This window comes from Agelaius tricolor, unplaced genomic scaffold (assembly GCF_023055355.1).
Source record: "Agelaius tricolor isolate 1412-34295 unplaced genomic scaffold, bAgeTri1.0.p SCAF_33, whole genome shotgun sequence".
NCBI lineage: Eukaryota > Metazoa > Chordata > Aves > Passeriformes > Icteridae > Agelaius > Agelaius tricolor.
The window spans coordinates 1,461,274-1,488,602 of record NW_027269293.1 but is presented as its reverse complement, the minus strand read 5'-3'; the positions used below and the strand labels follow the sequence as shown (position 1 = coordinate 1,488,602).

Sequence of the window (27,329 nt, the reverse complement as noted above, 5' to 3'; positions counted from 1 at the left end):
GCACCCCGAGTTCCTGGCACCCCGTCCTGTCCATGGTGCTCCTGGGGGACCCACAGCCCCAGGAAGCCCTGGGAGCCACCCCACTGCCATTAATCCCTGCATTTGGGGCAAACCAGCCCCTGGGCCCTCCCTGAGTCGTGCACAAAAATCGTGGTCGTGGTCTGCCCCTGCCAGAATTACCCTTTGCCCACTTGGAGCTGATTTCAGCACAATTGCTGACTTGGCTTTATTAGTTCCTTCATTATCTTTGGAGTCCTGCCAGATGTCCTTGTGGCCTGCAAATTCTGCATTCTTTGCATCCATTATCAGTGGTACATCCTTCTTTCCAAGCTTTGTTAACCTCCCTCTAGCTCTGAGATCATGAGGAGCATGTCCAGCCCTAAACTCTAACAAGGCAATTCTACCAAGCAGTGATTTGTTTTTCTAACACCTGGATATCACTTAGAGCTTGTTTGTTCCTCTGTTTCGTGGATTAAATCTCCCTTTTTTTGCTGATTAGGCTTGAAAGCATACAAAGACCAAACATCAAAGAACGATCTCACTTAAGAAATTTTTACATATTCCACATTTTGCAACACCTGGGTGCAATAGCCAGCCCAGGTTTTCTGGAGATGGTGGAGATGTGCCCCTGCCTTTGGCTGGGGTGTGCCCTGACCTGCACTTGGCTCTGCAGGGAGGAAAGACATTTCAAAAGTGTTTCCACATTTGTACCTTCCAGCTCTGCTCCTGAGTGGGGAACCTGCAGGGAGAGCCTCAATTTTTCCCTGCATTTCCCTTTCCTTGCCTTGACTTCCAGCTGTACTCCTCACCAAGCATGCCTTGCCTCTGTGTGCTGCCCAAAATGATGTTTTCAAGGGTGAAGCAGGACCATTCTCTCTTTCCAGTGCCTTATTTCAATACAGACAAGCTGAAATATTTGGGGTGTGCTTTTCTTTTAAAGCATTTAATTAAAGCAAAACCCCCGAAACCCTGCGCTGGCAGTTTTCCCGCGTGTCCCCACATTTGCATGGCTCCTGTGATTGCACAAGGAGGCTCCTCCAGGTGGGACCTCATTTTTTCAAGCACTTCCCACCCCATCCCTGGAGCCCTGATGTTCCTGGGATCTGCAGCCTCGTTCTTGGGGTGAGTCCAGCAAACTCTTTGCTTGGGAGGGAAACCAAAGGTCCTGGTGATGGGAGGGAGCCCTGACAGCTGGAGCTGGGGGATAGGAGAGGGACTCTGGAGAAAACAGCTGGGGTTGGGTGAGGAAATTTGGGCTTCAAACCCATCTCCAGCTGCAGTTTGTGGAGCAGTTCTGCAGAGCCTTGCCCCTCTGGTTTAACCCTTCACATGGCTGAGTGCTGGAGATGGGAACCTTCCCCTCCTCCTTCCTCACTGTTCCCAGTGTGAACCCCCGGAGCAGAGCCGCCAGCTCTGTTTATTGAACACAAATAGGAGATAAAATAGTGGAAAACTCATTTTTTCATGCTCATTGGTGGGAAAGATTAAAATTATGCAAATCCTCGGCAGCGAGCTTGGTGCAGAGATAAGGGGATGTTCAAGTCAGCTGGCTGCCTGCTAATTCACTCATTGAAAACGAAATGAGCAGGAAAGCTGCGAGCTGGGGATCCTGTGCTGGGAGGGAGCAAACAAAGAAAAATCCCTTTTTGGAGGCGTGCAGGATCCATGCTGGGATGCTCAGGCCAGAATCACGTGTGTGCCCAATGCCTGGGGAGCTCTGGGATGCAGCACCTCCACCTTGGCCAGGTGTATCTGCAGCCAGTGTCCCATCCCCATCCCATCCCATCCTCATTCCCATCCTCATTCCCATCCTCATTCCCATCCCCATCCCCATCCTCATTTCCATCCCCATCCCCATCCCATCCCCACAGCTATCCCATCCCTATCCTATCCCCATCCCAATTCCATTTCCATTCCCATCCCATCCCCATCTCATCCCATCCCCATCTCATTCCATTACATCCCATCCCCATCCCCATCTCATCCCCATCCCCATTTCCATCCCCATTTCCATCCCCATTTCCATCCCCATTTCCATCCCCATCCCATCCCATCCCCATCCCATCCCATCCCATCCCATCCCATCCCCACAGCTATCCCCATCTTATCCCCATCCCAATTCCATTTCCATCCCCATCCCAATTCCATCCCATCCCCATCCCCATCCCCATCCTATCCCCATCCCATCCCATCCCATCCCATCCCATCCCATCCCATCCCATCCCCACAGCTATCCCCATCTTATCCCCATCCCAATTCCATTTCCATCCCCATCCCAATTCCATCCCATCCCCATCCCATCCCCATCCCATCCCCATCCCATCCCCAACCCAATTCCATTTCCATCCCCATCCCATCCCCATCCCATCCCATCCCATCCCCATCCCCATCCCCATCCCCATCCTATCCCCATCCCATCCCCATCCTCATCCCCATCCCATCCCATCCCCATCCCATCCCCATCCCATCCCATCCCATCCCCATCCCCATCCCCATCCCCATCCTATCCCCATCCCATCCCCATCCCCATCCCATCCCATTCCCATTCCCATCCCCATCCCATCCTATTCCATTCCCATCCCATCCCCATCCCCATCCCATCCCATTCCCATTCCCATCCCCATCCCATCCCCATCCCATCCCCACTGGGACACTGGCTGCAGATACACCTGGCCAAGGTGGAGGTGCTGCATCCCAGAGCTCCCCAGGCACTGGGCACACACGTGATTCTGGCCTGAGCATCTCAGCATGGATCCTGCACCAAAAAAGGGTTTTTTTTTCCCTGAACCTGCCTCCAAAAAAAGGTTTTTTCTTTGTTTGCTCCCTCCCAGCACAGAAACCCCAGCACCGTGAGCACCCTCAGGTCTCAATGACCCCAGATCCCCTGATGTGGTGGTTCTGGGGGTGAATCAGCTGAAATCTGCCCCCTTGGTCCCTCAGTTGGATTCCATGAGCAGAGCAAGGCTGGGAATTGAGTGGGAAGCCACCAGATAAGAGCAGTGCTGCTCTCGGTGCTTTCTGCTGCACCTCTGTGGCTCTGGGGGGCTGCAGGAGCCCCAGTGGGTTCAGCAGGACACAAGGTGGCATGAGGGGCCCTGCAGGGCAGGGCAGGGGCAGCTCCCTGGGCCTGGGCCTCCCCCACCATCCCAGGGGTGCCATGGAGGAACCTGTGCCCATCTCTCCCACCCATCTCCCTGGCCATGCCTGCTTTGTAGTGGGAGCCAGGAGCTGAAATTCCCTGCATGGGCACGTCAATGAGCCCTGCAGGGCTGTGGGGCTTTCCCGGGATGAAAGGGCCCTGTGTGTGTCTGGGGAGGAGCAGGGAGTGTGCAGATGTGGTTGTGGTCAGGAAGGAGCGAGGGAAGGAGCAAACCCTGGCCCTCTGACTCTGGCTCTGACTCAGCCCTGAGCTTTGGCTGAAGGGAGCCTCACTCCTTTTGCCTGACTCAGTTTTGCCTCACTCCTTTAGACCAAACTGAGCCTGCAGTGCTGGAGAGAATTAAGGGCCACCCCAGCAGAGGAATTGGGGTGAACAGTGGGGATTTTTGCTCTCTGTGCTGCTGGCTTTGCCCAGCACAGGCTCCTTAGGCTGTGCATTTATTTCTGGGGATCTCTCAAGGTGTTCCAGGCACAGGGGAGACCAAAAACCCCCACAACCCAAAATCTTGCAGAGCAGCTGAAGCTGCCAACCGTGCAAAGGCACCCAGGAAATGATGAGGACTGCTCATTGTGCTGGGAGAGGGACCCAGTGCCAGAGAGTGCTTTTGGAAGGGTTTGTCTCACTTCCTGTCAAATCAATATTTATTCACAAATCTATTTGTTTGCTTTTGTCATTGAAAACTCTTGTGGGCTTTTTTTTGTGTGTGTGTGTGCGCGTTGTTTTGTTCCCCTTGTGTATTTTTGGCTGTGCAGTGCTGGCCAGAGGGGCTGCCACAGCCTTTCCTGGCTCCTCTCCTTCCAGCTGCTTCTCCCAGCCCAAAAGAGGTTTGGAGGCTCTTTTGTAAGGTGGGACCTGCCTGGCAGCTCTCCTGTGCCCGGGCACAGCTTCCTCCCCATTCCCCCCTGGTGCCCTTGGGCTGGAGGGATGAGGGATAGGAAGGGGCTGACCTCAGTGAACACGAGCAGTGATTTTCCATTTCTGGGTTATGGATCCCAGTGGAGCAGGGGTGTGGAATAGATCAACCAGCCCCCAAAATCGTGGGATCACAGAGTGGTTTGGCTTGGCAGGACCTTAGAGCCCATCCCATTCCACCCCCTGCCATGGGCAGGGACCCTTTCCAGTGTCCCAGGCTGCTCCAAGCCCATCCAACCTGGCCTTGGGCACTTCCAGGGATGCAGGGGCAGCCCCAGCTTTGGTCCTGCTTGAGTTTCACCATTCCCACCAACCTTCCCCTTCATTTCTGCCCCGTTTTACTGTGAGTGAAACAAATCGTGGCTGGAGCTCCATCCTCCCTCAGCTGCTCTCCCTCCTCTGTCCTCCTCCATGCCCTGACTCATTCCTGATGCCAGAGCTGTTTGTGCCCTCCCTGCCCTGCTCTCACCTCCTCTGGTTCATTTGTGCTGTTGAGGGGATGGGGATGAGGATGAGGATGGGGAAGGGGATGGGAATGGGGTGAGAACGGGAATGGGGATGGGACGGGATGGAATGGAATGGAATGAGATGGGGATGGGGACAGGATGGGGATGGGGATGGGATGGGAATGGAAATGGAATTGGGATGGGGATAGGATGGGGATGGGATAGCTGTGGGGATGGGATGGAATGTGATGGGAATGGGGATGTGATGGAATGGAATGGAATGGAATGGAATGGAATGGAATGAGATGGGGATGGAGACAGGATGGGATGGGGATGGGATGGAATGGAATGGAATGGAGAGATTGGGATGGGATGGGGATGTGGATGTGGATGTGATGGGGATGTGATGGAATGGAATGAGATGGGGATGGGGATGGGGATGGGGATGTGATGGGGATGGGGATGGGATGGGGATGTGATGGAATGGAATGGAATGGAATGAGATGTGGATGTGATGGGGATGGGTTTTCAGCACCTCTGCCTCCCTCCCCTCCCTGGCCCAGCCCTTTGCACCTGCCCAGAGCTGCAGGATGGGGACACTGCCGTGACAGAGCTGCAGGTGGAATAAACCAGGGATTTTTGGAGCCAGCTGAGGACCTGCTATGCCCCAGGGGGTGTGGGGAGGGCTTTGCCTCCTCCTGGGTTTGTCTGCTGAGCCCCAGAGCTGGAATATTATTTATCTGCCCCCAGCCAAATCACGCAAAGCTAAATTGAGCTGTGGCAGGCGAAAGTGTGAAGCGTATTATTAGGAACAGGGAGCTCTTGTTCCACAGCTGCTGCTGCTGCTGCTGCCGTTGGTAATTAATGTTTGAGGAATTGCAGATCTTCATTAGGAGAACAATTAGATTAACGAGAGAACTCGAGCCGAAGCTGTAGTGGGAAAGGGCTGGGGGGAGGCTTTAAAAAACAAACTCCAGTCCCTCCCTGGCAGCCTGCCTCGCTGCTCCAGAGCTGTGCTGCTGCTCTTGGAGGCCCTGGGAGGAGGAGACTGGTCTGTGACAGGCACGCAGGGAGCGTGTGGGGGCTTCGTTACGGGCAGGAAAGCAGCAATCCTTGATTGCCATAAATATTTCAGGCAGCCCAGCACCCATTGCTCAGCCCCAGCCCAGGGTTATTAGCAGAGAGAGCTCTGGGCAGAGGCTGCTCAGGGCTCTGCAAGGTCCTGGGCTTGCATCATTAAAAGCTTTAATTGGTGTCCTTGTTGCTGGAATCACTGACCCCTTCCAGGCAAGAGCACCCTGGCCACAAGGTATCACCTGCAGGGCCTGGGCTTAATTCAGGCCAGTAAACAGCCCTGAAGTTGAGGGATTTAAGATGCTTCTCATTAATATCCTTCCAGCAAGAGTTGTTTGGGGTTCTCCCCACCCCCTGCTTTCTTCCCCGTGCCCTGCCCTGCGCCGGGTCCATCCATGAACTTGCAGCAGCTCTGCCCTCACACAAGCGAGGTGCTCACAGCTGGCTGATGAGCAGGATGCAGCAGGAATTCACTCAGGATAAATGAACCATTTAGAGAGGTTGTAAAACCACAGAAAGTAACGACAGAAGGGAGGTTGGAAGGTCAATTAGTCCCTCTGGCTGGCCCAAGTGTGTTTGGAAGTCGTTGGAGGCAGATGCATGCCTGGCCTTCCTAAAACCCTGCAGTGGTGGTGCTCCCATCCCTGGGCTGTGTCCCCAGAGCTGCTCAGCCCCACAGAGCCTCCCCCATGGGGCACCAGCAGTTCTCTCCCCATGGGAGATGCTCTCAGCACCCTCTGCACCAGCCACACCATGCCCAGCCTCTGGTGAGAGGGATGTCCTGGAGGTTTTTTCATCTCTTCTGGTTTCAGGAAATGTCACCACAGGAATCTCTTGCTCTCCAGCAAGGCGGGAGCCCCTGAGTGCTGCCAACAGTCTGAGCTGGGCTGGTTCCACCCTCTGGTGGAGCCATGGCAGGGGATGGGAGCAAGAGGATCCTTAAGGTCCCTTCCAACCCAAACCACTCTGGGATTCTGAGGGGAGGCTGTGGGGCAGCTCCCAAAAGCAGAGAGAGTTGGGCACAGGGTGTTACAAATCCCAGAGGTGCTGGAAGGGGGCTCAGCTCCCAAGCCCTGTCCCCAGCCCCAGGAGAAAGCTGCAAGCTTTGCCTTTCAGGGGACAGCACATTTCTCCCTTTGCTAATTGATGGGGACAAAAAAAGTTTCATTTCCTGGCGACTCCAGATGGTGCAGCGCCAATGAAGCCATTTTCTGCAATATGGTGGCTTCTGCCTGTCCAAGGAGAGATTTGCTGTTGGAGCAGCTCCTGCTTGGCTCGGTGCCCCAAAGGTGGACGAGTCACTCTGAGCCCTGGCTGGGGCTCTGGGCCTTGGGAATCTCCTGCAGCCCTGCTGAGCAAGAGGGCAGGAATCTGCTGCTGTGAGGCAGTGCCTTGCTGGGGGTGGAGGACACACAGCACCCTCCTCCCTGGGCATGCACAGCCCAGGAAATATCATTGCATGTTTAATTCATGGCCCTGCAAAACCATGGCTCAGCCAGCCTCCTCCTGCTGATCCTTCTGGTGATTGACTGCCACAAAGACCCCGAGATGATCTCAGCAGCTTGTCAGAAGGAGCCCTTCTGTTGGTTTCAAGTGAAATCCAAGCCGACGTGCCGAGCAGGTGGAGGCTTTCTGAATGCTGGGTGATGGGAATGTTCTCCCAGGGTGCTCTCACAAGCTCCTTTCCTACAGCAGGGATGTTACCAATCTCCAGATGCTTATAAATGTTTTAAGGCACCTCTGATGCGTGGCTGGGCTGTGCAGGGGCTGCTGGATGCCAGGCAGTGGGAGCAGCACCTCTGGGCTGGGCTGGGCTGGGCTCTGCAGCTGCTCAGAGCAGAAGGGGAGGAAGATCAGATTCAGCAGCAGCAAACCAGCTGGGTGAGATCAGGCTGTCAGGCAGGAGCTGGGGTACTGTGAGGATGGTGTTGCTCCCAGTTTCTGCCTAGTTAGCAGCCTCTTAATTATTTTGCATCTTGTGCAGGAGATGGAATGGCAGCAGAACCCTGCCTGCCTGAGCTGCTTGGCTTAGGAGCACCCCTGGCTTGTGCCTTCTGAGGGTTGCTGTGATTTGTGGGCCTTCAGTCAATGCATGAGGAGGATTTCTGGAGGCACCTGCTGCAGCTGGGGCTCTCTGCAAGGATGTGACAAGAGCCAGAGGCTTCCCCAGACAGACAGCCCAGAATTAAATCAGAGGGAAATCAAGCATGGAGTGTGGACGTGGCTTCCTGACCCTGCTGCTGACCTTGAGCAGCGCAGCCTCAGACTCTGTCCAGTCTCTTCTGGTGTCCCCGGGTCTGCAGGGCTCCACCAGCCCAAGCAGTGACCCAGCATCCTCCCAGCTTAGCTCTTAAATTCAGATGAGATCACGACAGCAAGTGATGGATGGGTTTTTTTCTTTCTCTCCTCCTTTCTTAATCTCCCCTGGCTGGTGGGTCTGAGACACAGGATTCCTGCCAGAGCAAGGGGAGGGATTTGCTCATCTTCTGTCTTGCAAGCTCAAAACCAAATCCTCTTTATGGAATTTAACCCCCTGTGTTGGCTGGCGGGGCTGGAGTGCCTGGCACGTGGGGAGGGGATGAGTGCTGAAGGAGAAGGCAGCAGGGTGAGCTCCAGAGGGCAGGCCCAGGAGCATCTCAGTGCCCAGGGGGTGCACTCTGAGTGGGGCTTGGTGGCAGCACTGTCGGTCCTGGGGTGGACAAAGGGCATTGCTGGGCCCATGGCTGTGGAGCTGCCCTGCCCCGAGCCCTCCCGAGCAACACCCAGGGAAGGGAACACCTCCTAATCACCTTGATGAGCTTTCCTTGCTGGTCACTAATCAGCAGGACGGTGATGAAGGCAGCTCTGTGCCAGGACAGAGGAAGACAAGGCTCTTTATCCTCCTTGCTGCAGCCCAGCAGCCCCTCCTCGCCTGCAGGGGGATTTGCTGGGGGTTTTGTGGCTGCTGCTCTGTCCCCTCCTCACTGGAGCACAGCTCTGCCTCTTCCAGGGGGTGTGAGGAGAGCAAGGAGCTCATCAGCTGCGCTGCTGCCACGAGGATTTCCATTTACCATCAGACAGCAATTAGGAGAAACTTTGCGTGTTTGCTTCCCTCCTTTTGTTTCCTGTGTGTTTTTCACCGGTGAGCAGAGTGCGCTGCAGCAACCCCGGGGCCTCTCCCAGCCTGCTGCCCAGGGATGTGCAGACAAGGCTGCCCATGAGGGCTGCAGGCCTTAAAAAGGAAACTGATCTCTTGTCTCTTGTGCTTCCCAAGGCTCTTGGCTTGGGGTGTTCCTGGGCTGGAATTGCTGAGAAAGGAGGGACAGTCCCTCTGTATCTCAGGTGTGGGGGACCCTCATGATGAGCACTTAACTCAGTGTAAATCCAGACCAGCATCCTCCATGGAAGCCTCTTGGGGCTGTTTGGGCTGGGTTCCTTGCCTGTGGCTGATTAAATCTTCCGGTTGTTGCATTTAGAGAGAATTTCCTACTTTGCTTTTGGTGTGAGGTGCGTGCCTGCATGCAGGTTGGGGATATTTTTGGGGGTCATTTCACTCATAACTCCTATTGCTGGGGACTGTTTCTGCTTGGGGACCAAAATGAGCTGGGCAAAATCTGGAGGCAGCTGGGACTGTTAGTGCTGCCCTCCCTGGTGGCTCTGCCCAAGGTGGCTCTGCCCTGGTGGCCCTGCCCTGGTGGCCCTGCCCTGGTGGCCCTGGTGGCCTTGCCCTGGTGGCCCCGGTGGCCCTGCCCTGGTGGCCTTGCCCTGGTGTCATTGCCCAGGTGGCTTTGCCCTGGTGGCTTTGCCCTGGTGGCTCTGCCCTGGTGGCCTTGCCCTGGTGGCCTTGCCCAGGTGGCCCTGCCCTGGTGGCTCTGCCCTGGTGTCATTGCCCTGGTGGCTCTGCCCAAGGTGGCCTTGCCCTGGTGGCCCTACCCTGGTGTCATTGCCCTGGTGGCCTTGCCCTGGTGTCATTGCCCTGGTGGCCTTGCCCTGGTGGCCCTGGGTGTGCTCAGAGGAGCAGCAGGAGCTGATGGAGACAACAGAAGGAGGCGATTGATCGGCGATCGATCGGCGATCCCGGTAATGAGGAGCTCATTCTTGGCAGGGGTTGGTGACATCCTACACCCACCCAGCCCTCACAGCTGGAGCTGATAAAGCACCCTCGTGTTCCTAATTAACTTTCTTGAATGGTTTTTTCCTTCCTTTCGATTTTTCATCTCTTTTTTTTTTCCCTTCTGCTCGTGCTGTGGGCTGGCGGGAGATGCTCTGCTGGGCCAGGAGGAGGAGAGGAGCAGGTTTGCCACCCTCTGCACCCTGCAGCAGGGATCTCTGTGGGCTTGGATTGATTTCCCCTGCTCCTGGCCTGGCTGCAGGGGCTGAGAACCCACTGCTTGTCCTCAGGGGATGGCTTGCACGAGAGTTTTTGGTGAGAAGCACCTGATTTGTGAGAAGCCAGTCCCCAGGAGAGTTGAGGAGCTGGGGGAAGGCCAGGCAGGTGTCTGTCAGCAGGTGAGCTGCCATCAGGGAGGAGCAGCAGTGCCAGGAATGGGCTTTGCCCCCCTCCTTTGGCTGTCATTCCCTGCTGCTGAGCACAAAGGGGGTCCCTGTGCAGACCTGGCCGAGCGCTTTGGAGGCTGGAGAAGGTCACAAGATGCAGCAGCATCCAGATTTCTGTGTGAGGGGAGCAGAAAGCCAAAGCTGGAGGGATTAGCCTGGTCAGAGGGACTGATGCCATCTGGATGGGCTCTTCCTGGTCCAGGTCATCTTCGTGCCATGCTGCAAGCCAGGAAAGCACCAGCTCCTCATTGCTGAGTGGATTTCCTGTGTTCTTAGTTGGACACGCAGAGATGTGAGGCCAGGCAGTCTTTCCTCCCCAGGAATGTGGAGCTGACCTGAACCTGCACTTGATCTCACAAAAAATCTTTTTTTTTTTTTTAGCTTGGACTCCAGACATGAGAAAGGCCATTGCACTTTTGCTGGTGTGGGCAGCAAAAGCAGCTCTTTGGGCTCTTGGTTGAGATTTTCCCTTTTTCCCTTGTGCTGGGTGCATAACTCAGTGTCACCCACCAGCCCAGGTGCCAGGCTCGGGGAGCAGGAGCTTTGGGAGGGGGATGTTGGTGCTTTAGCAGTGCTGAGTAGGTGATGCTGGTGGCCCTGGGAGGGAGATATTGGTGGTTTAGCAGTGGTTGGTGATTTTAGCAGTGCTGAGTGTCACAAGGTGGTGTTGGTGGTCCTGGAAGGGAGATGTTGGTGCTTTAGCAGTGCTGAGTGTCACAAGGTGATATTGGTGGCCCTGGAATGGAGATGTTGGTGGTTTAGCAGTGCTGAGTGTCACAAGGTGATATTGGTGGCCCTGGAAGGGAGATGCTGGTGGTTTAGCAGTGCTGAGTGTCACAAGGTGATATTGGTGGCCCTGGAAGGGAGATGTTGATGGTTTAGCAATGCTGAGTGTCACAAGGTGATATTGGTGGTCCTGGGAGGGAGATGCTGGTGGTTTAGCAGTGCTGAGTGTCACAGGGTGCTGTTGGTGGCCCTGGCAGAGCTGCAGGATGGGCTGGGATGCGGTTCCTCCCCAGCACTGCCAGTGCCAGCACAGAGACACAGGGATGCGGTCTGTGCCCTGAGGAGCTCCCAGTCTGTCAGGCAGCTGAGCTGGCCCTAATGATGAATGACTTCCTAAATAAATAAATAAAGCCCAGAGGCAGGGAAAAAGAAACGTGCAGCATTACCCTGAGCCACAAGGCAATTTTAGCTGACGGTTTGTGCTGCCCAGGGGCGCTCGGCAGAGATTGGGGTGGTTTGCTGGGAAATGCTGAAGGATGGGGAGAATTTGTGTGGGAGGGGAGGGGAATGGGGGCCCTGGGTCAGATCCTTCCCTTTGTGCATCCTGGAGGAGAGCCCAGCCCTGCAGAGAGCCGCATCTCCCGCTCTGCACCGGTCCATGAGGATGCTCCTGGGCTTTCTGGTGGTTCTGGGGCTGCCTCTGTCTGGACTTGGAGCAGGGGGATCCTTTGGGCTCCTCCCTGTGCTGTGGCCACAGTGCCCAGGGTGTGGATGGGCTCCCTCAGCAGGGTGCAGCCAGGCCAGGGGAGCTGTGCTTCCTCCTCCTCCTCCTCCTCCTCCCCATCCCCATCCTGGTGCTGCCCCTGTGCCCTGTCCGTGCTGGGCTGCACCTGCTGAACGCTCCTGACACATCCCTGCCTGTCACAGCCCTCACTGCAGGGCGAAATTAATTCCCCCTGACCATCCCAGCCCTGCCCTGAGCTCTCCCTCTGCTTTGTCCTGCAGTGACCACAGCTTAACCCTTGCTGTGCCATCACAGCCCGGGCAGGGAGCAGCGAATCCTGGAGCACCCACAGGGCTGCGCCCCAAAATGTCCCTTGTGCCCATTGCTTGGGGACAGTGCTGGGCACTTCACACACGTGGGAGGAGCAGAAATGCCACAGGGGGAACAAAAGGAGAGAAAGAGAGGCTCTGTGTGTGTGTATACGTGCAAACACAGCGAGCTGTCTTGGTGTGCAGTTTCCTCTGGTTTCCCACATTGTAGAAAGGGATAATTCTGTCATATTAAAGCACTTGGAGATCTGGGGATGAAAAGCAGCGAATGGGACCGAAGACAGTCCTGATCAAAGCTCTTTTTTTTCCCTCCATCTGTGTTTGTTTCCCCGTGGAAGATAATGCTCTGCCTCTTTCTTGTAAATATTTTTTTAAGATCTAAGTAACTCCGTGATAGATAAACAGCCATGCTTCACTCTGAAGGATCTCTGCTGCCTGCTCTAATTGTGTTTGCCAAACCCCTGGCCTGCCTTCAGCAGTGCCTTGGGGAGCTGCATTCAGGCCCAGAGGAGAAACTCTGTCCAGCAGCTTTGGGGTGCAAAGGTGAAATGCTCCATCACCCTTTTTCCTTTGGGCAGGATCAGGCCTCTGTTGAGATCTGCACAGCTGGTGAGATGGCCCCTAAAGCACCCAGTGTGGCTGCCCCATCCCTGGCAGTGCTGCAGGCCAGGCTGGAAGGGGCCCTGGGTACCCCAGGGATGCCCTGAGTGCCACCCCTGCCTCTGGGGGAATGAGGGCATCTCTGGGTATCCTGATCCCTGAGTGCCATCCCTGCCTTTGAGGGAATGAGGGCATCTCTGGGTACCCTGATCCCTGAGTGCCACCCCTGCCTCTGGGGGAATGAGGGCATCTCTGGGTATCCTGATCCCTGAGTGCCATCCCTGCCTCTGGGGGAATGAGGGCATCTCTGGGTACCCTGATCCCTGAGTGCCACCCCTGCCTCTGGGGGAACCAGGGCATCTCTGGGTACCCTGATCCCTGAGTGCCATCCCTGCCTCTGGGGGAATGAGGGCATCTCTGGGTACCCTGATCCCTGAGTGCCATCCCTGCCTTTAGGGGAATGAGGGCATCTCTGGGTACCCTGATCCCTGAGTGCCATCCCTGCCTCTGGGGGAGCCAGGGCATCTCTGGGTACCCCAAGGATGCCCTGAGTGCCATCCCTGCCTCTGGGGGAACCAGGGCATCTCTGGGTATCCTGATCCCTGAGTGCCATCCCTGCCTTTAGGGGAATGAGGGCATCTCTGGGTACCTCAGGGATGCCCTGAGTGCCATCCCTGCCTCTGGGGGAATGAGGGCATCTCTGGGTACCCTGATCCCTGAGTGCCATCCCTGCCTTTAGGGGAACCAGGGCCTCTCTGGGGTCCTGTCCAGCCCAGTCCATCCTGTACCTGCTGGGCTGTGCAGGGCTCCAGAGCCAGCTCTGCACCTTGGCACCTCCTCATTGCCCCGGGCCAAGTCCCTGTCCCAGCCCTGGCCAGGCTGGGTTTACCAAGGCCAGAGGAGCAAGCTGGAGCTGTGGGGCAGCGAATTCAAATTTCATCTCTGCCCTCCCCAGGGGAGGTGACAAATGAGCTGGTGGTTGTGCTAAAAGCTTTTCTTTCTCTCTTTAAAGAGGTTGCTGGGAGGAAATGAAGTGACCCACTGACCTCTGTTAATGTGCAGCACAAACGAAGCTGCTGCTGCAAGGAGGAGCCCCCAGTGCAGCCCTGTGCCTGCAAGGTGTTTGCTTCCATTGATGGGCCTAATGGGAGCAATTCTCCCTCGACAGCTGCTGGAAATGAAGATATTTAATCATCTCCTAGATCCTAGTGGAACTTTTTTTGCACAGAATTTCTTTAAAATCGCCCTTCTCCTTCTCACAGGCAGGTGAAACACAAAAGAAGCCCAAGTGCTTATTTTTTTAATTTTTTTTGCTTTTTTTTTTTTTTTTTTGGTGATTTATTTCTCCAGGTTGTCATACTCTTAATGAACCTGAAATGAATGCATGGTTCCTCCCTCCTGGATTTTTTTCAAACACAGAGCAAACGTTCCAATTACCAGCTCCGTGGGGGCTAAGAACAGGTAACATATGGCCAAATGTTGCCCAGAGAGGCTGTGGATGATGCCCCATGCCTGGGACTGTTCAAGGCCACCTCTGAGCAGCCTGGTCTAAAGGAAGGTGTGTCCCTGTCTCCAGCACGATCCTGAATGTCCCTTGCAGCATTCTGTGTTCCTGTGAAAACCCCTGCCCAGCTCTGCCCCATCCCCGTGCCTGTCACTGTGCAGATATTGGCTTTTAGCAGCATTTCCCTCCCTGAGCAGCGAGGACCAAGGCAGCCAAACCCCTCCTCCTGTATCCCCTCCATTCCCAAAGCAGCTTAAGGGAGTTAGGTGTCCAGCACCCTCTGAAATGGGACTTGCTGGGGGGAAAATCTCCAAAAGCATCTTAGCAGCTTAGGTTAAGTCCCTTTGACTCCCAGGGGAACTTAAGCTCTTAAGAAATGTGGGTGCTTCAGAGCATTTCAGCCTCTGTGCCTCGCTCCCCTGGCTCCTGGCTGGCTCCCAGCTGCAGGAGCCGCACTGGGAGGCTGCTCCTTGCGAACACTCCTCACTTTTATTATTTTTAATAATGCTCTGCAAGGCCCCGTGCTCTGCGCCTGCAAGCTGCACACATGGCCTTGCTTAGAGCTGGAGATTAGGCAGCACACAGGAATGAATGTCTTACAGGAGCTCCTTTACTGTAAGAATTAATCTTATTCCTGAAATGTGACCGTATCTAGCACAAATCTGACCCCACTGGGGGCCGTGGCTTCACTTAATTGCATTCTTTAGCAAGGATTGAGGTCTATTAGGTGGTTTGCTTGTGTTGCAGGGGACCCTGTGCCAGGGAATTTAGCGAATTTTGCAGGTCTGTGGAGCAGCACAGGAAAAGTGCCATTATGTTGGCTCGGCTGGTGCCAGGAGCTTGGCTGGGTGCTCAGAGACAGGCAGGGCTGAGCAGACCTGCTCCAGAGAGAGCAAGGTAAGCCCTGAGGAGGGGAGAGCAGGGGTGGCAGCGCCCCTTGGGATTGGAGCTTTCACCAGAACGATTCCCACTGGGTTTCAGCCTCCTTGTGTGGCAGCAGCGTGGGGACAGGAACTGTGGCTGCTCCTATTGCCTGCCAAGGAGGCAGGGCAAGCTGTGCCCCAGCCTGTCCTGTGCACATCCTGCTGTCTTGGCAGTGCCTCAGCCAGGGGCCAGCAGGGATGGAGCTGCTCTGAAGGATGAGCTGCTGGATCGAGGCTGACATGCCCTAATATCTCTGCCAGCACTTTGTGTCTCCGGCAGGGGCTGGGGAAGCACATTAGCACTGGAGTGGAAGTGTCACCCTCTGGCATCTCCTCCTCTCATCTTGGAGCTGTTCTGGATCTCCTTTTCCAGACCTTCTCCTTCAGAGCCCATTACAGGGCAGGAAAAGCCGTGCTGGCTGTGGGAGGGTGGCACTGCCAGGCTCCTCTCTCTGGGGGAGGCAGAACATTTCCCTGACATTCAGCTCCATCCCGGGGGGACTTTAGGGATTGTGCTGCTTCTCTTGGCTGCTCTCAGCTGTGGAGGATCATCACTGCCGTGTCTGGGGAGCACACGAGGCTCAAGGAGGTGTTTGGTGGCATTTTTGGCACTGGTGGGGGTGGATGTGCTGCTCTGATAAAGGAAAACGGGAGTTTCTGAAACGGTGGCTGAGCCAGCGGGGTTTGCTGGGTTTTATTTTGACACAGGCACCCGAAATAGCCGGGTGCATTCTTGCTCCCTGCAACGCCAGCCTCGCTGGTGGGAACGGGAGAAGGGAGAGCCAGGGAGCTGCAGCACAGCTCTGTGTGCTGTGCTGGCATCGCTGCCACATCCCCAGTTTAATTAACAGTTCCCATCACAGCCATTCACGCTGCTCCCGCTCTCTGCTCACCCCTGACAGCCACAAAAGAAACCCCAACGTGTTGTTCTGTGCCCTGGAACCCTGTGAACCCCGAGCTGGGGCTGGCTGGAGCCTCTCTGTGTTTCTCTGAGTGTGTCTAGAACAAACATTTGAAGAGATTCCCAGTGATAGGATTGGGGTTTTTTTTTTTCCCTTTTTTTGTTCCAGTATTTGTGCTCGTTTGTCACTGAAGCGTGGTGGATCTGGGCTAGCACAGAGCACACAGCAGAGGCTTTGTAATCCTCAAAGTCCAAAGCTTCTCTCTGAAAAGTTGTTCTTTAGGGCTGAGTACGTATGGGGACGTCTTGTTTATCCTGGCTTTTCTTTTAATTCTGCACAGTTCAGCCTTGGAGAGTTAATGGGACAGAAAAAGATGAAAATGCCCCTTCACACTGCCTGTCCCGACAGTCTCCCACCCCGATGTGTGTCAGAAAGCTTAAACAGCCTCACTATCCCCTTAGTCCTCTCAAAGCCTTTGATCATTGTACAATATCTCCTACCTGGCTTTCCTCCAAAAGGTGATAAACCCCGGGTTTGATTTCTAATTGGAGGAACGATAGCGGGAAGGAATCTGTCAGATCTGAGAGATCCTTGCCCAGCTCTGGCCATTATCCCGTGCTCAGAGCCTGCCTGGTGGAAACCTCTGAGCTGCCGACCCCGGGAGGAGGCTGTGGCTGCAGCTTCCACTCTATTTTCAGCCCTTCTGGGGCAGATCCCACCTGTGTGACTGAGGGAAGCGTTTCCCAGTGTTGACACACAGGGCTGAGAACACACAGCTGCCTTCATGCCACTCCAGCTTTGCACGGGGATCAGGATAAAGCTGTGAGCAGGGAGCTCCCTTTGGAGGCAGCAGTTTGTCTCCATGGAAATGTGCTGGCAGGCTGGTGCTGAGCTGGATCTGCCCTGCCACAGCCCTGCTGATCTGCTGCTTCTGTCCTGCTGCCACGTTCTGCCACGTCCAGGGCAGAACTGAGCAGGAGAAAATCTCCCTCACCTCCTGTGGAGGCTGCATGGACTCGATCCACCAGGATCAGCTGTGGCAGCCCCTGCTCTCCAGGTATTCTCTCCTCCAGTTTTGTGTGGCTCGCCTCTCTTCCACCTCTGTGTGGTGCAAGTGGGGAAACTGAGGCACTGAGTGGTGGAGGGGCTCTCAGACGTGCAGAGTGGCTGCTGCAAGCCCAGCCTTGCTGGAGCCTTTCCAGTGTGTGTTTCCTGTGCAAGAGGGGCTCTGGGACACCCCCAGTGACACCTGGCTGGGGGTCAGGGCTGCTGTGCTGGGGGAGCACGGCCTGTCTGGGCAGGAGCATCTCTCATGGGGGGCATTTGTTGCTTTCCTTGCTGGGTTCTTCATGTGTGAGGTTTCAGCTTTGCTTCCTCGCCCTGCGCTTTCTTGGAAAAATCTCCCTTTTTTCAGAGGGTCCTTGGGCCCTGTGCTGGGGAGGGAGAGAACCTGATGGGTTAAACTCCAAACATGGGCTGGGTTCTGCCCATGGAGCTGGGCTTAACCCATGGAGCTGGGCTCACCCCATGGAGCTGGGCTCAACCCATGGAGCTGGGCTTAACCCATGGAGCTGGGCTCACCCTGTGGAGCTGGGCTCAACCCATGGAGCTGGGCTCTGCCCATAGAGCTGGGCTTAATCCATGGAGCTGGGCTCATCCCATGGAGCTGGTCCATGGGGCTGGGCTCACCCTGTGGAGCTGGGCTCATCTTGTGGAGCTGGGCTCTGCCCATAGAGCTGGGCTCTGCCCATAGAGCTGGGCTCTGCCCATAGAGCTGGGCTCACCCCATGGAGCTGGGCTTAACCCATGGAGCCGGGCTTATCCCATGGAGCTGGAGCCCCTGATGGAGCTGGGCTCTGCCCATAGAGCTGGGCTTACCCCATGGAACTGGTCCATGGGGCTGGGCTCATCCTGTGGAGCTGGGCTCATCCTGTGGAGCTGGGCTCAACCTATAGAGTTGGGCTTATCCCATGGAGCTGGTCCATGGGGCTGGGCTCTGCCCATGGAACTGGGCTCCCATCATGGAGTTGGGCTCACCCCATGGAGCTGGAGCCTCTGATGGAGCCGGGCTCACCCCATGGAGCCGGGTGGGTGCCCAGTGCCACCCCTCAGTGCCACCCTGGGGAAGGGAAGGTGCCCCTGTCCCTGCAGGGACCGTGCGCCGCCGTGGCCACTCGGGCTCTGCCCAGCCCCTGCCCAGCCCCTGCCCAGCCCCTGGCCTCAGAGCTGTCCCTTTGTGCCCCACAGGTGCTGACCAGGCTGGGGAGACGCCGCAGTTGCCACTGAGCCGGAGCCTTCCCGGCTGGGGCCCAGCGCCTTTGCAGAGGATGAGGATCCTTCCCAGCCCTGGAATGTCTTCGCTGCTCTCCCTCGTGAACGTCCTCTCCGTGCTGCTGATGGACTGCCTTGCTGAGAGTGAGTGGCTCTGCTCCTTTCCTCCCCCTTCTCAATAGCTGAGGATGCAGTGTTTCATCTCCCAGCATCCTGAACTCTCCGCCGGTGCCTTCCCGTTGTTCCCAGCTCCACCTCGGAGGGACACAGGGCAGCTGGGTCCTCATTTCAGGCTGCCAAAGAGCTGGAGAGAAGGGAGAGAAGGCCTGAGAGCCTTCCCCCACCTTCTCCCAACCCCATCTTACCCATATTGTCCCCTCCTGCTCCTGCCTTTCAGCATCTGTCAGACACTGCTGGTGACTGTTGTCAGGTTACTTTCTGGGGCTGGATTCCAAACAGCATTTCAAGAAAGAGCATTATGTTTCTCCTTCCCCTGAGTGAACCAGTTCCAGTTCAACACAGTTTTTATCTGTGCTGCCTTTCAATTCCTGCTTTAAAAAATGAAAAGGGGAAGGGAAAAAAAAAAAAAAAAGAAGTGAAGTGAAAATCTTCAGCGACTTGAGTGTAATGTTCCTTCAACATGAAGGCTGATCGCTTGGGATCAGTGGGGAATAGACTTTTCCAAGCTGATTGAATTATGAGGTTTTTTTTTTTCCTCCCCAGCAAAGCTGCTTGAAGCTGGTGAGAGGGCTGCTCTGGTCAGCAGAGCCCTTGACAGCTTTTCACGTAATCACTTGGTTATCAGGGTTTATTAGGATGACAGGGATTGAATGGATCCGCGACCTTTTGTTGCTGGGAGATGTTTTTGGAAGGGTGCTTTCCATCCTCTCTGCAGCAGACAAGTGGGGATGTGTTTTGCCCTTGCCTCTCTCTGAGTTTTGCTGGGTTCGTGCTTAATCCCTCTTTGCAGGGAGGAGCACTCACGTGCAGAAAGATAAAGTTGTATTTTATTCTTCTTTCGTTTCGTGAGCCTGGTGGGCGAGCTGGGCTCTGGGAGGTTCATGCTGGGGTGAAGTGCTGGCTGGGGGTCAGTCTGCACCTCAGATGGTGTCCAGAAAGAGACCCAGAGCTTCAGCTGAGCTGTCTGGGGTGGCAGCAGCACTGCAGAGCGTGGCAGGGAGCTGCCACGAGCCTCTTGCCCCAGGGTTTATCCAGGGATTTGTCCTATGTTGGTGTTGGAGCTGAGGCTCTGCAGGGTCTTTATGAGCACCCAGAGTCAGTGGGTGCTGCTCTGTGGGCTCAGGGTGGCTCTGTTGGCTTTGTGGTGAAAGTGGGCACTGGGAATCTCCACTCCTGGCTCTTGGTGCAGTGGAGTCAGGAGTGGGGAATCAGTGGAAATCTGGAGTCAGGGCTCCAGGGTCTTGTTCTTGCCACTGGTTTCCTGTAACCACACCTGGCAAAATCAGTTTGCAAAGCAAACTGCAGCTCTGCAGGCGTGGATGGAGGGCTCAGGTGTTCTGCAGCTCTACAGCCTCTCTGTGTAAGGAGAGCCCCCACTGATACCCGAGTGCCTGTGAAAATTGGGGTCCATTTGAATTTTGAGTGCACAGGAGTCCTGTGTGCTCAGTGCTGACAGGGACATGGCAGCATCAAGGCCTCTCCAAACCATGGCTGAGAGACCCCAGTTCTCTCGTGGTTTTCATTTTCCTGGGAAGGAGCAAACATCTTGGCCGTCCCTCCTCTTTGGGGAGAGGTTTGCTCAGAGATTCCAGCAGAGCTGGGAGATCCCTCGTGCTGCCTGACTGCTCCAGAGGGATCTGGATCCCTTCTGGGGGAACTGTGCCCTCAGGAAGGGTTGGTGCTGGCCAGACACAGAATGCACCGGTGGTGTGGCCTGAGCCCTGCTGAAATCTGGCACTGCTCTGCAGACACCTTGCTGCTTGCAGCCAAGTTTCCCCCTCCTGTAGTTCTGCAGTGTCCTTGGATCCTGAACTGTGAGGGTTTGTGCTGTTTTCCCTCTGGCTGCTCACAGATGTCCGTGCAGGAAGTTTGCAGGTTGCTGGGATGGGGCTGGCTGCTCTTACCTGCTTGCTGTGCAGATGTTGGGCCAGATGTTGTGTCTCCTCTTGACCTGCAGCACCTCCCTGCCCTGTGCCCTGGGGGTGCTGCCTGGTACCAGCTGTGTGAGTCTCTCTGGAGCTGAGGATGAGTGGGCAGTGAGCTGATGATGGCTCCTGCCCTTGGAGGGGCTCCTGGGCCATCCCATTTCAGCCAGGCTGGTCTGTGCAGCTCCCCAAAGAGCAACCAGCTCTGTCTGCCACAGCTGCAGAGCCTGTGAGAGGAGCTGTCCCTGCTCTGACAATGTCCCCTCCCATCAGATGGCCCCGGGCTCTGTCACATTCCTGTAATCCCTTGGCCAGCTTCCATTTGGCCACAGCACTGACCCCATTTCTGCCCTGATTCACCCCGGGCCCTGCAGCCCCCAGGCACACGGTGCTGGTGCCTGCCCTGTGCTGGGAAGAGAGATGGGAAACCCCTGGGACTGTGGATTTTGGAGGGCATCACCTCCCAGCTTGGCAGGGAGCAGATCCCAGAGCAGAGCCTGGGCTGAGCTGGGACTCCCCCAGTGCAGCTCTGGAGGAGCTGTGGTCTCTGCAATCAAAGGACCATTAAAACACTTCCCTTCTTTCTGAGCCTAATTGATCTCAGTCAGTGATTTAAACCTTTCTGTGGCAGGAGCATTCTATTTAAAGGAAACTGCCATTTAAATTAAAAATCCAAAGCACCACACTACTTTCTGCCCGCTGTTCCTCCTTGGGAAGCTGAAGAGAACAATAATTGAAAGGTGTGACACAGGCATGTTCCTTCTCTTTTCTCTTTGCTTCAATATGGACATTTTCTTTGTTTCTTCCATATGGTCAAAGGCAGCCATGGAACTGGAAATTACTGAATTCCATGATTATTTTCAGTGGTATCATTAAATGGAAAGTGTTACCCTTTTCTTGAGGGTTCTGCTGTTTGTGTGAGTACCATGAATTGGCATGGCTGCAGGAGGTTAGAGAAGGCCTCCCCAGGAGCTGCACAGTCAAATGTGCCCCTTGAAGCTGTGAGAAACCAGGCAGCAGAGACAGATGAGGCCTGGAGATGAGTCTGGAGAGGGGAATAGCTCCCAAATTGCTGATGGGCACAGCACCAAGCCTTGCTGTTTCCTGTTCACCCACCCAGAGCCATAAAGCTTCTGTGGTGAGCACCCTAAAACCTCTCATTGTGTGTGTGCAGGACGAGTGAGAACCCTAAAACCTCTCATTGTGTGTATGAAGAATGAGTGAGCACCCCAAAACCTCTCATTGTGCGTGTGCAGGATAACTGAGCACCCCAAAACCTCTCATTGTGTGTGTGCAGAATGAATGAGCACCCCAAAACCTCTCATTGTGTGTGTGCAGGATAACTGAGCACCCCAAAACCTCTCATTGTGTGTGTGCAGAATGAATGAGCACCCCAAAACCTCTCATTGTGTGTGTGCAGGATAACTGAGCACCCCAAAACCTCTCATTGTGTGTGTGCAGGATAACTGAGCACCCCAAAACCTCTCATTGTGTGTGTGCAGGATAACTGAGCACCCCAAAACCTCTCATTGTGCGTGTGCAGGATAACTGAGCACCCCAAAACCTCTCATTGTGTGTGTGCAGGATAACTGAGCACCCCAAAACCTCTCATTGTGCGTGTGCAGAACGAATGAGCACCCCAAAACCTCTCATTGTGTGTGTGCAGAATAACTGAGCACTATAAAACCTCCTAATCTGTGTGTGCAGAATGAATGAGCACCCCAAAACCTCTCATTGTGTGTGTGCAGGATAACTGAGCACCCCAAAACCTCTCATTGTGCGTGTGCAGGATAACTGAGCACCCCAAAACCTCTCATTGTGTGTGTGCAGGATAACTGAGCACCCCAAAACCTCACATTTTGTGTGTGCAGAATGAATGAGCACCCCAAAACCTCTCATTGTGTGTGTGCAGGATAACTGAGCACCCCAAAACCTCTCATTGTGTGTGTGCAGAATGAATGAGCACCCCAAAACCTCTCATTGTGTGTGTGCAGGATAACTGAGCACCCCAAAACCTCTCATTGTGTGTGTGCAGAATAACTGAGCACCCCAAAACCTCTCATTGTGCGTGTGCAGGATAACTGAGCACCCCAAAACCTCTCATTGTGTGTGTGCAGAATAACTGAGCACCCCAAAACCTCTCATTGTGTGTGTGCAGAATAACTGAGCACCCCAAAACCTCTCATTGTGCGTGTGCAGAATAACTGAGCACCCCAAAACCTCTCATTGTGCGTGTCCCTCGTGTGGCTGGGCAGGAGCTGCTCCTGCCCAGCTGTGCAGGGCACAGCTGCTTTTGGCCCATGGCAGTGCTCAGGTCCCTGTGCCACCCGAAGGAGCCACGTGCCCCCTCCAAGTGCTCCTCAGCTGCACATTAAAAGCCATTTACTGCATGGAAATGTGGCCATTTTTCTGACCGGAATCAGCACGCTCGCTGTTTTCAAGTGGATTTTTCTCATTGATTAAACCTTTGTGTTTTACAATAGCACTTTGCTAATTGGCACTTTGCATACACAGAAGGCTGGTGCATGGCTCTCTCCACCCCAGCAAAGATTTAAGGGCAGGGAACATTACTTATTACTTACATTTCCTTCCTTTTATAAATCACTGTATAGAAGCCTTACTAGCGCACTCTGAAGTATTACCATAAATAATTAAATCTAAATTGCAATTGACAAAATAAAAGAATAAAGCCCCTTTTATGATGCATTACCCTGGCTTTCTTCCCTTTTAATTGCCCTTGCTCCATCATTAATTTGCAGAACACAGTAATTCACGGGAGGTGCATGTGAGGGGGGCTCTGTGAGCACCCAGCAGAGGCAGCAGCCAGGTTTGCAGCACGTGGGGCTCACAGGGGTGATGCAAAAGCTGTGATGGGATGGCCCTGGGGCCCCTCCAGGTCCACGTTCAGGCTGTGTTTGGGGAGCTGGTGCCTTGTGGAGGGTGTGTGGCATGGAAGGGCTGTGCTCTGTGCCACCAGGGGCAGCAGCTGGGGGCTTTTTGGGGCCTTTCTGGGTCACTGTGACCCCGAGGTTGTTCAAAGTCTCTTTTCCCAGCCTGGGGACTTAAAGAATGAGTCAGGGCTCTTCAGTTTTTGGTCTCAGAGTTGTTTATTTTATCTTATCTATAAAAATTTTCTCCAGCCCTGTTGAGGTCCATCCAGCAGGACAGTTCCAGGCACTCTGCCTGGCCCCAGGGTGGTTTTATGTCTTTATACTAAAAACTACCTGTACAATGTTTGCAATTCCTTTCCAATACCCATCACCTGTGTTAGACAGTGAGCTTCTACTCTAAACCAATCTGTCAGTGCCACCATCACAGCAGAAGATGGAGGCCAAGAAGAAGAAGGAGAAAGGCTGGACATGCCCAGTTCCCTCCATCTTGCCCCCTGAACCCCCATTCAAAAAACCCCAAAATCTACTTTTCCACCCTGTGATAACTTCACTGTTATTCTACCTAAACTGTTGTGGCTTGCTGATCTTCATCTAAGGTTGGTAACTTGCTCCATGGGTCATAATCAAACCCACAGGGACATTTTGGGCTCTGTGCCAGGGTCTCTGAGCCCCCTGGCAGGGGTTGTGATGGTGTTCACAGGGGTCTGAGGATGAGGGAAGAGACGAGGATCTGACTCCGTGTTTCAGAAGGCTTGATTTATTATTTTATGATATATATTACATTAAAACTATACTAAAAGAATAGAAGAAAGGATTTCCTCAGAAGGCTGGCTAAGAATAGAATAGCAAAGAATGATCACAAAGGTTTGTGGCTTGGGCTCTGTGTCTGAGCCAGCTGGGCTGTGATTGGCCATTAATTAGAAACAACCACATGAGCCCAATCCCAGACCCACCTGTTGCATTCCACAGCAGCAGATAATCTTTGTTTGCATTTTGTTCCTGAGGCCTCTCAGCTTCTCAGGAGGAAAAAATCCTAAGGAAAGGATTTTCCATCAAAGATGTGTGTGACAAGGGGTCCTGGACAGGCAGAGAGATGTCCTGGCAGCACAGCTTGGCTCACTGGGATGCAGGTCCCAGCCCTTCCAGGTGTATCTGCCTGCTGTCCTGAGCAGCCCCTCCCAGCAGGATGAGCCCCTCCTGCACAGCTCACAGCTTTCAGCTCTGCAGGCCCAGGCTTGGATCTGCTGCTGCTGCCAGGTGAGATGGGAGCAGAAACCCAGGAGGCTCCATCTCAGGGCTTGGTAGACACATGGAGCTGACATCAGTGGGAAGGAGATCCCTGCATGGTGGGGAAGCTGCTCCAGTTGGAAGTGCTGGAGGTGGATCCAGGAGAGCCCAGCAGAGCTGTCCCAGGGGCTGAGGCTGAGCTGTCCCACAGGCTGGGGCACAGACCCTGATTGTTGTGGGCCCTCAAAAGGACAGGGAACCTGCACAGGGCTGAGGAGCCAGGGAGATGCTGCAGAAAGGCTTTTCCCCCTTGGGAAAGCAGAATTTATGAATTTAAGGTGGGAGCATACAGGAGGTTTTGTGGTCGGTTGGAGCGTGGTGGAGTTTGCACATTGTCCCTGCAGTGAGGGGAGTCTGAGAGAGGAGACAGCAGCTGAATCCTGGACAGGCAGAGATCACTGCTCCCCTGCCCAGATCCACCTGCTGCTCCTGTTCCTCATGCCCCAGCTGCCTCTGCAGGCAGGGAACATCTCCCTGTCCTTGTGGTGCACTACCCTTCCCTTCCCTTCCCTTCCCTTCCCTTCCCATTGCTGCCTTCCCCATGTGCCAGCTGTGATCTTGCTGAGGGTTCTGGACTGGTTGTTGTCTCACTCAAGGACACTGAATTAAGCCTCTGTGTCACCTTGTTTAAGTGCCTGATTAAATTAAACCTTGCCTGACTGGATCAAGTGATGTAGCTTTTCTTTTCTTTTTTTCTCCTTTCTTTCTTTTCTTTAAGATAACTCAAATTGGAAAGTTTGTGTCTCCTGTAGGATCCAGAGAGGAAATAAATCATGTGTTGAAAGAGCTTCCTTGGGGGCAGAGGGGGCTGTCACTTGCCAGGTCTCAGCTGTGCCCCATGCTGGGGATGCTCATTAGATTAATCTCTGCTGAGGAGCACCTGGGGACAGCAGCAGCCACGGTGTTTGGGACCCAGCCATGGGTGTCTCCTGCTGAAGGATCTTTTCCCAGCCAGAGGCTCTTTCTGCTCAGCTTCATTAGATGGTTAAGTTAGGGGAAAAGAGCATCTGTTTGTTGTGTAAACAAGTGGCTCGTGTGAAAATGTCACCTGCAGAGGATTGGGGTGGAGGAAGTGTCTGTCTTCATACCTGGATGCCAAAACTGGGGCTGTTCCTCTGTGTCAGGCTTTGCTAAGGAGCCAAGACTTCTTTCTTTATGACTCCTCCCCTTGGTTGTCCTTTCCACACCAGCACTTTTGCCCTTGCTGCCAGGAAGGATGGGATCTTTCCGGAGCCTCTCCTGGCTCACCTTGGCTTTTCCCCTCTCCCTGTGCTTGTGTCTTCTCGAGACCAACTCAGCACAAATCTCCTGGGTCACTGAAGGGAATCTGTGAGGGATTCCTCCCTTTCTGTGGCCTGGCAAGCCCAGTATTATTCTTAGAAGGCAGGCAGAGTGTTTTTCAAGGACGCCCGACCAGAGGAATGTCATTCCTCCGTGCGTGGGATGGAATCTGGGCTCGAGCTGGCCTGTGAGACACAATCTCCCAAGAACAGTTTTATTTACTCCCAGCCACTCTTCCCCTCCAGTCAAGGATGTTCTCTTGCAACATAATTGGTCCCAGTTCCCACCTTAGAAAGCTGTGATGTTCTCTGCGCTGCAGCTGCCTTTAATTTTTGGGGGGGATTGTTAAAGTTCACGAAAACAGTCACGTTTTACACCATCTGCTGTGTGCAGGGAGGTAACCAGGGTACAGGCTGCAGGCCAGGGAGTGGGGAGCATCCTCACTCTGGGACTGCACCTTCCCAGTGCTCCTTTGCCTTGCCTCCATTGGCTTTTTTGAGCAAGGGCTTCCCTCGCTGTGTTGTCCAGTGTGATGAGCCCCAGGTTTGGTTCCTGCAGCCCCTGAGTGGTGTGTGGGGCTCTGATAGCCCCAGGTTTGGTTCCAGCAGCCCCTGAGTGGTTTGGGGGGCTCTGATGAGCCCCAGGTTTGGTTCCAGCAGCCCCTGAGTGGTTTGGGGGGCTCTGATGAGCCCCAGGTTTGATTCCAGCAGCCCCTGAGTGGTTTGGGGGGCTCTGATAGCCCCAGGTTTGGTTCCAGCAGCCTGGGCTCTCCTCCTGCAGTTTCTGAGCAGTGTGGGGAGCTCTGATAGCCCCAGGTTTGGTTCCAGCAGCCTGGACTCTCCTTCTGTAGCCCCTGAGCATCCCTGTGGAGCTCTGATGAGGCCCAGGTTTGGTTCCAGGAGCCCCTGAGCAGTGTGGGAGGCTCTGATAAGCCCCAGATTAGGTTCCAGCAGCCTGGGCTCTCCTCCTGCAGCCCCTGTGGGTCTCTGATGAGCCCCAGATTTGGTTCCAGCAGCCCCTGAGTGGTTTGGGGAGCTCTGATAGCCCCAGGTTTGGTTCCAGCAGCCCCTGAGTGGTTTGGGGGGCTCTGATGAGCCCCAGGTTTGGTTCCAGCAGCCCCTGAGTGGTTTGGGGGGCTCTGATGAGCCCCAGGTTTGGTTCCAGCAGCCCCTGAGTGGTTTGGGGGGCTCTGATAGCCCCAGGTTTGGTTCCAGCAGCCCCTGAGTGGTTTGGGGGGCTCTGATGAGCCCCAGGTTTGGTTCCAGCAGCCCCTGAGTGGTTTGGGGAGCTCTGATGAGCCCCAGGTTTGGTTCCAGCAGCCTGGGCTCTCCTCCTGCAGCCCCTGTGGGGTTTAGCAGCAGATCCCAGGGACAGAGAGAGCTGCGGGATGTGGCAGCGACCCCAGACCCGAGCAGAGAGCAGCATGAATACGTTTTGGCTGTCTGCTGCTTTGACTTTGACAGGGGATATTGGGGTGAATGATTTCAGGCATTGACAGGAGGGGCTCTGGGCTGACCTGCTTTCCCAGAATCATGCACACAGAGCCCTGAGCATGTCCCATCCTGGTGGGTGCAGACATGAAACGCTCCGTGAGCGGGGCGGAACCAGCGCCGCTCGTTTCATCTGCAGCGCACGGAGTCATTTCTGTTTCCTTTTGA

At 54.7% G+C, this 27,329-nt stretch overlaps 1 protein-coding gene across 1 annotated transcript in view; it reads left to right on the top strand.

The window, feature by feature from the left end:
- PTPRS (protein tyrosine phosphatase receptor type S) overlaps positions 1-27,329 on the top strand; it is a 165,159-nt gene that overhangs the window by 42,750 nt on the left and 95,080 nt on the right. The window contains exon 2 of the mRNA XM_071451787.1: positions 18,084-18,251. Within this exon, the coding sequence (XP_071307888.1) occupies positions 18,164-18,251 (88 nt within the window). The 5' untranslated portion in view covers positions 18,084-18,163. The remainder of the gene's footprint in view (positions 1-18,083; positions 18,252-27,329) is intronic.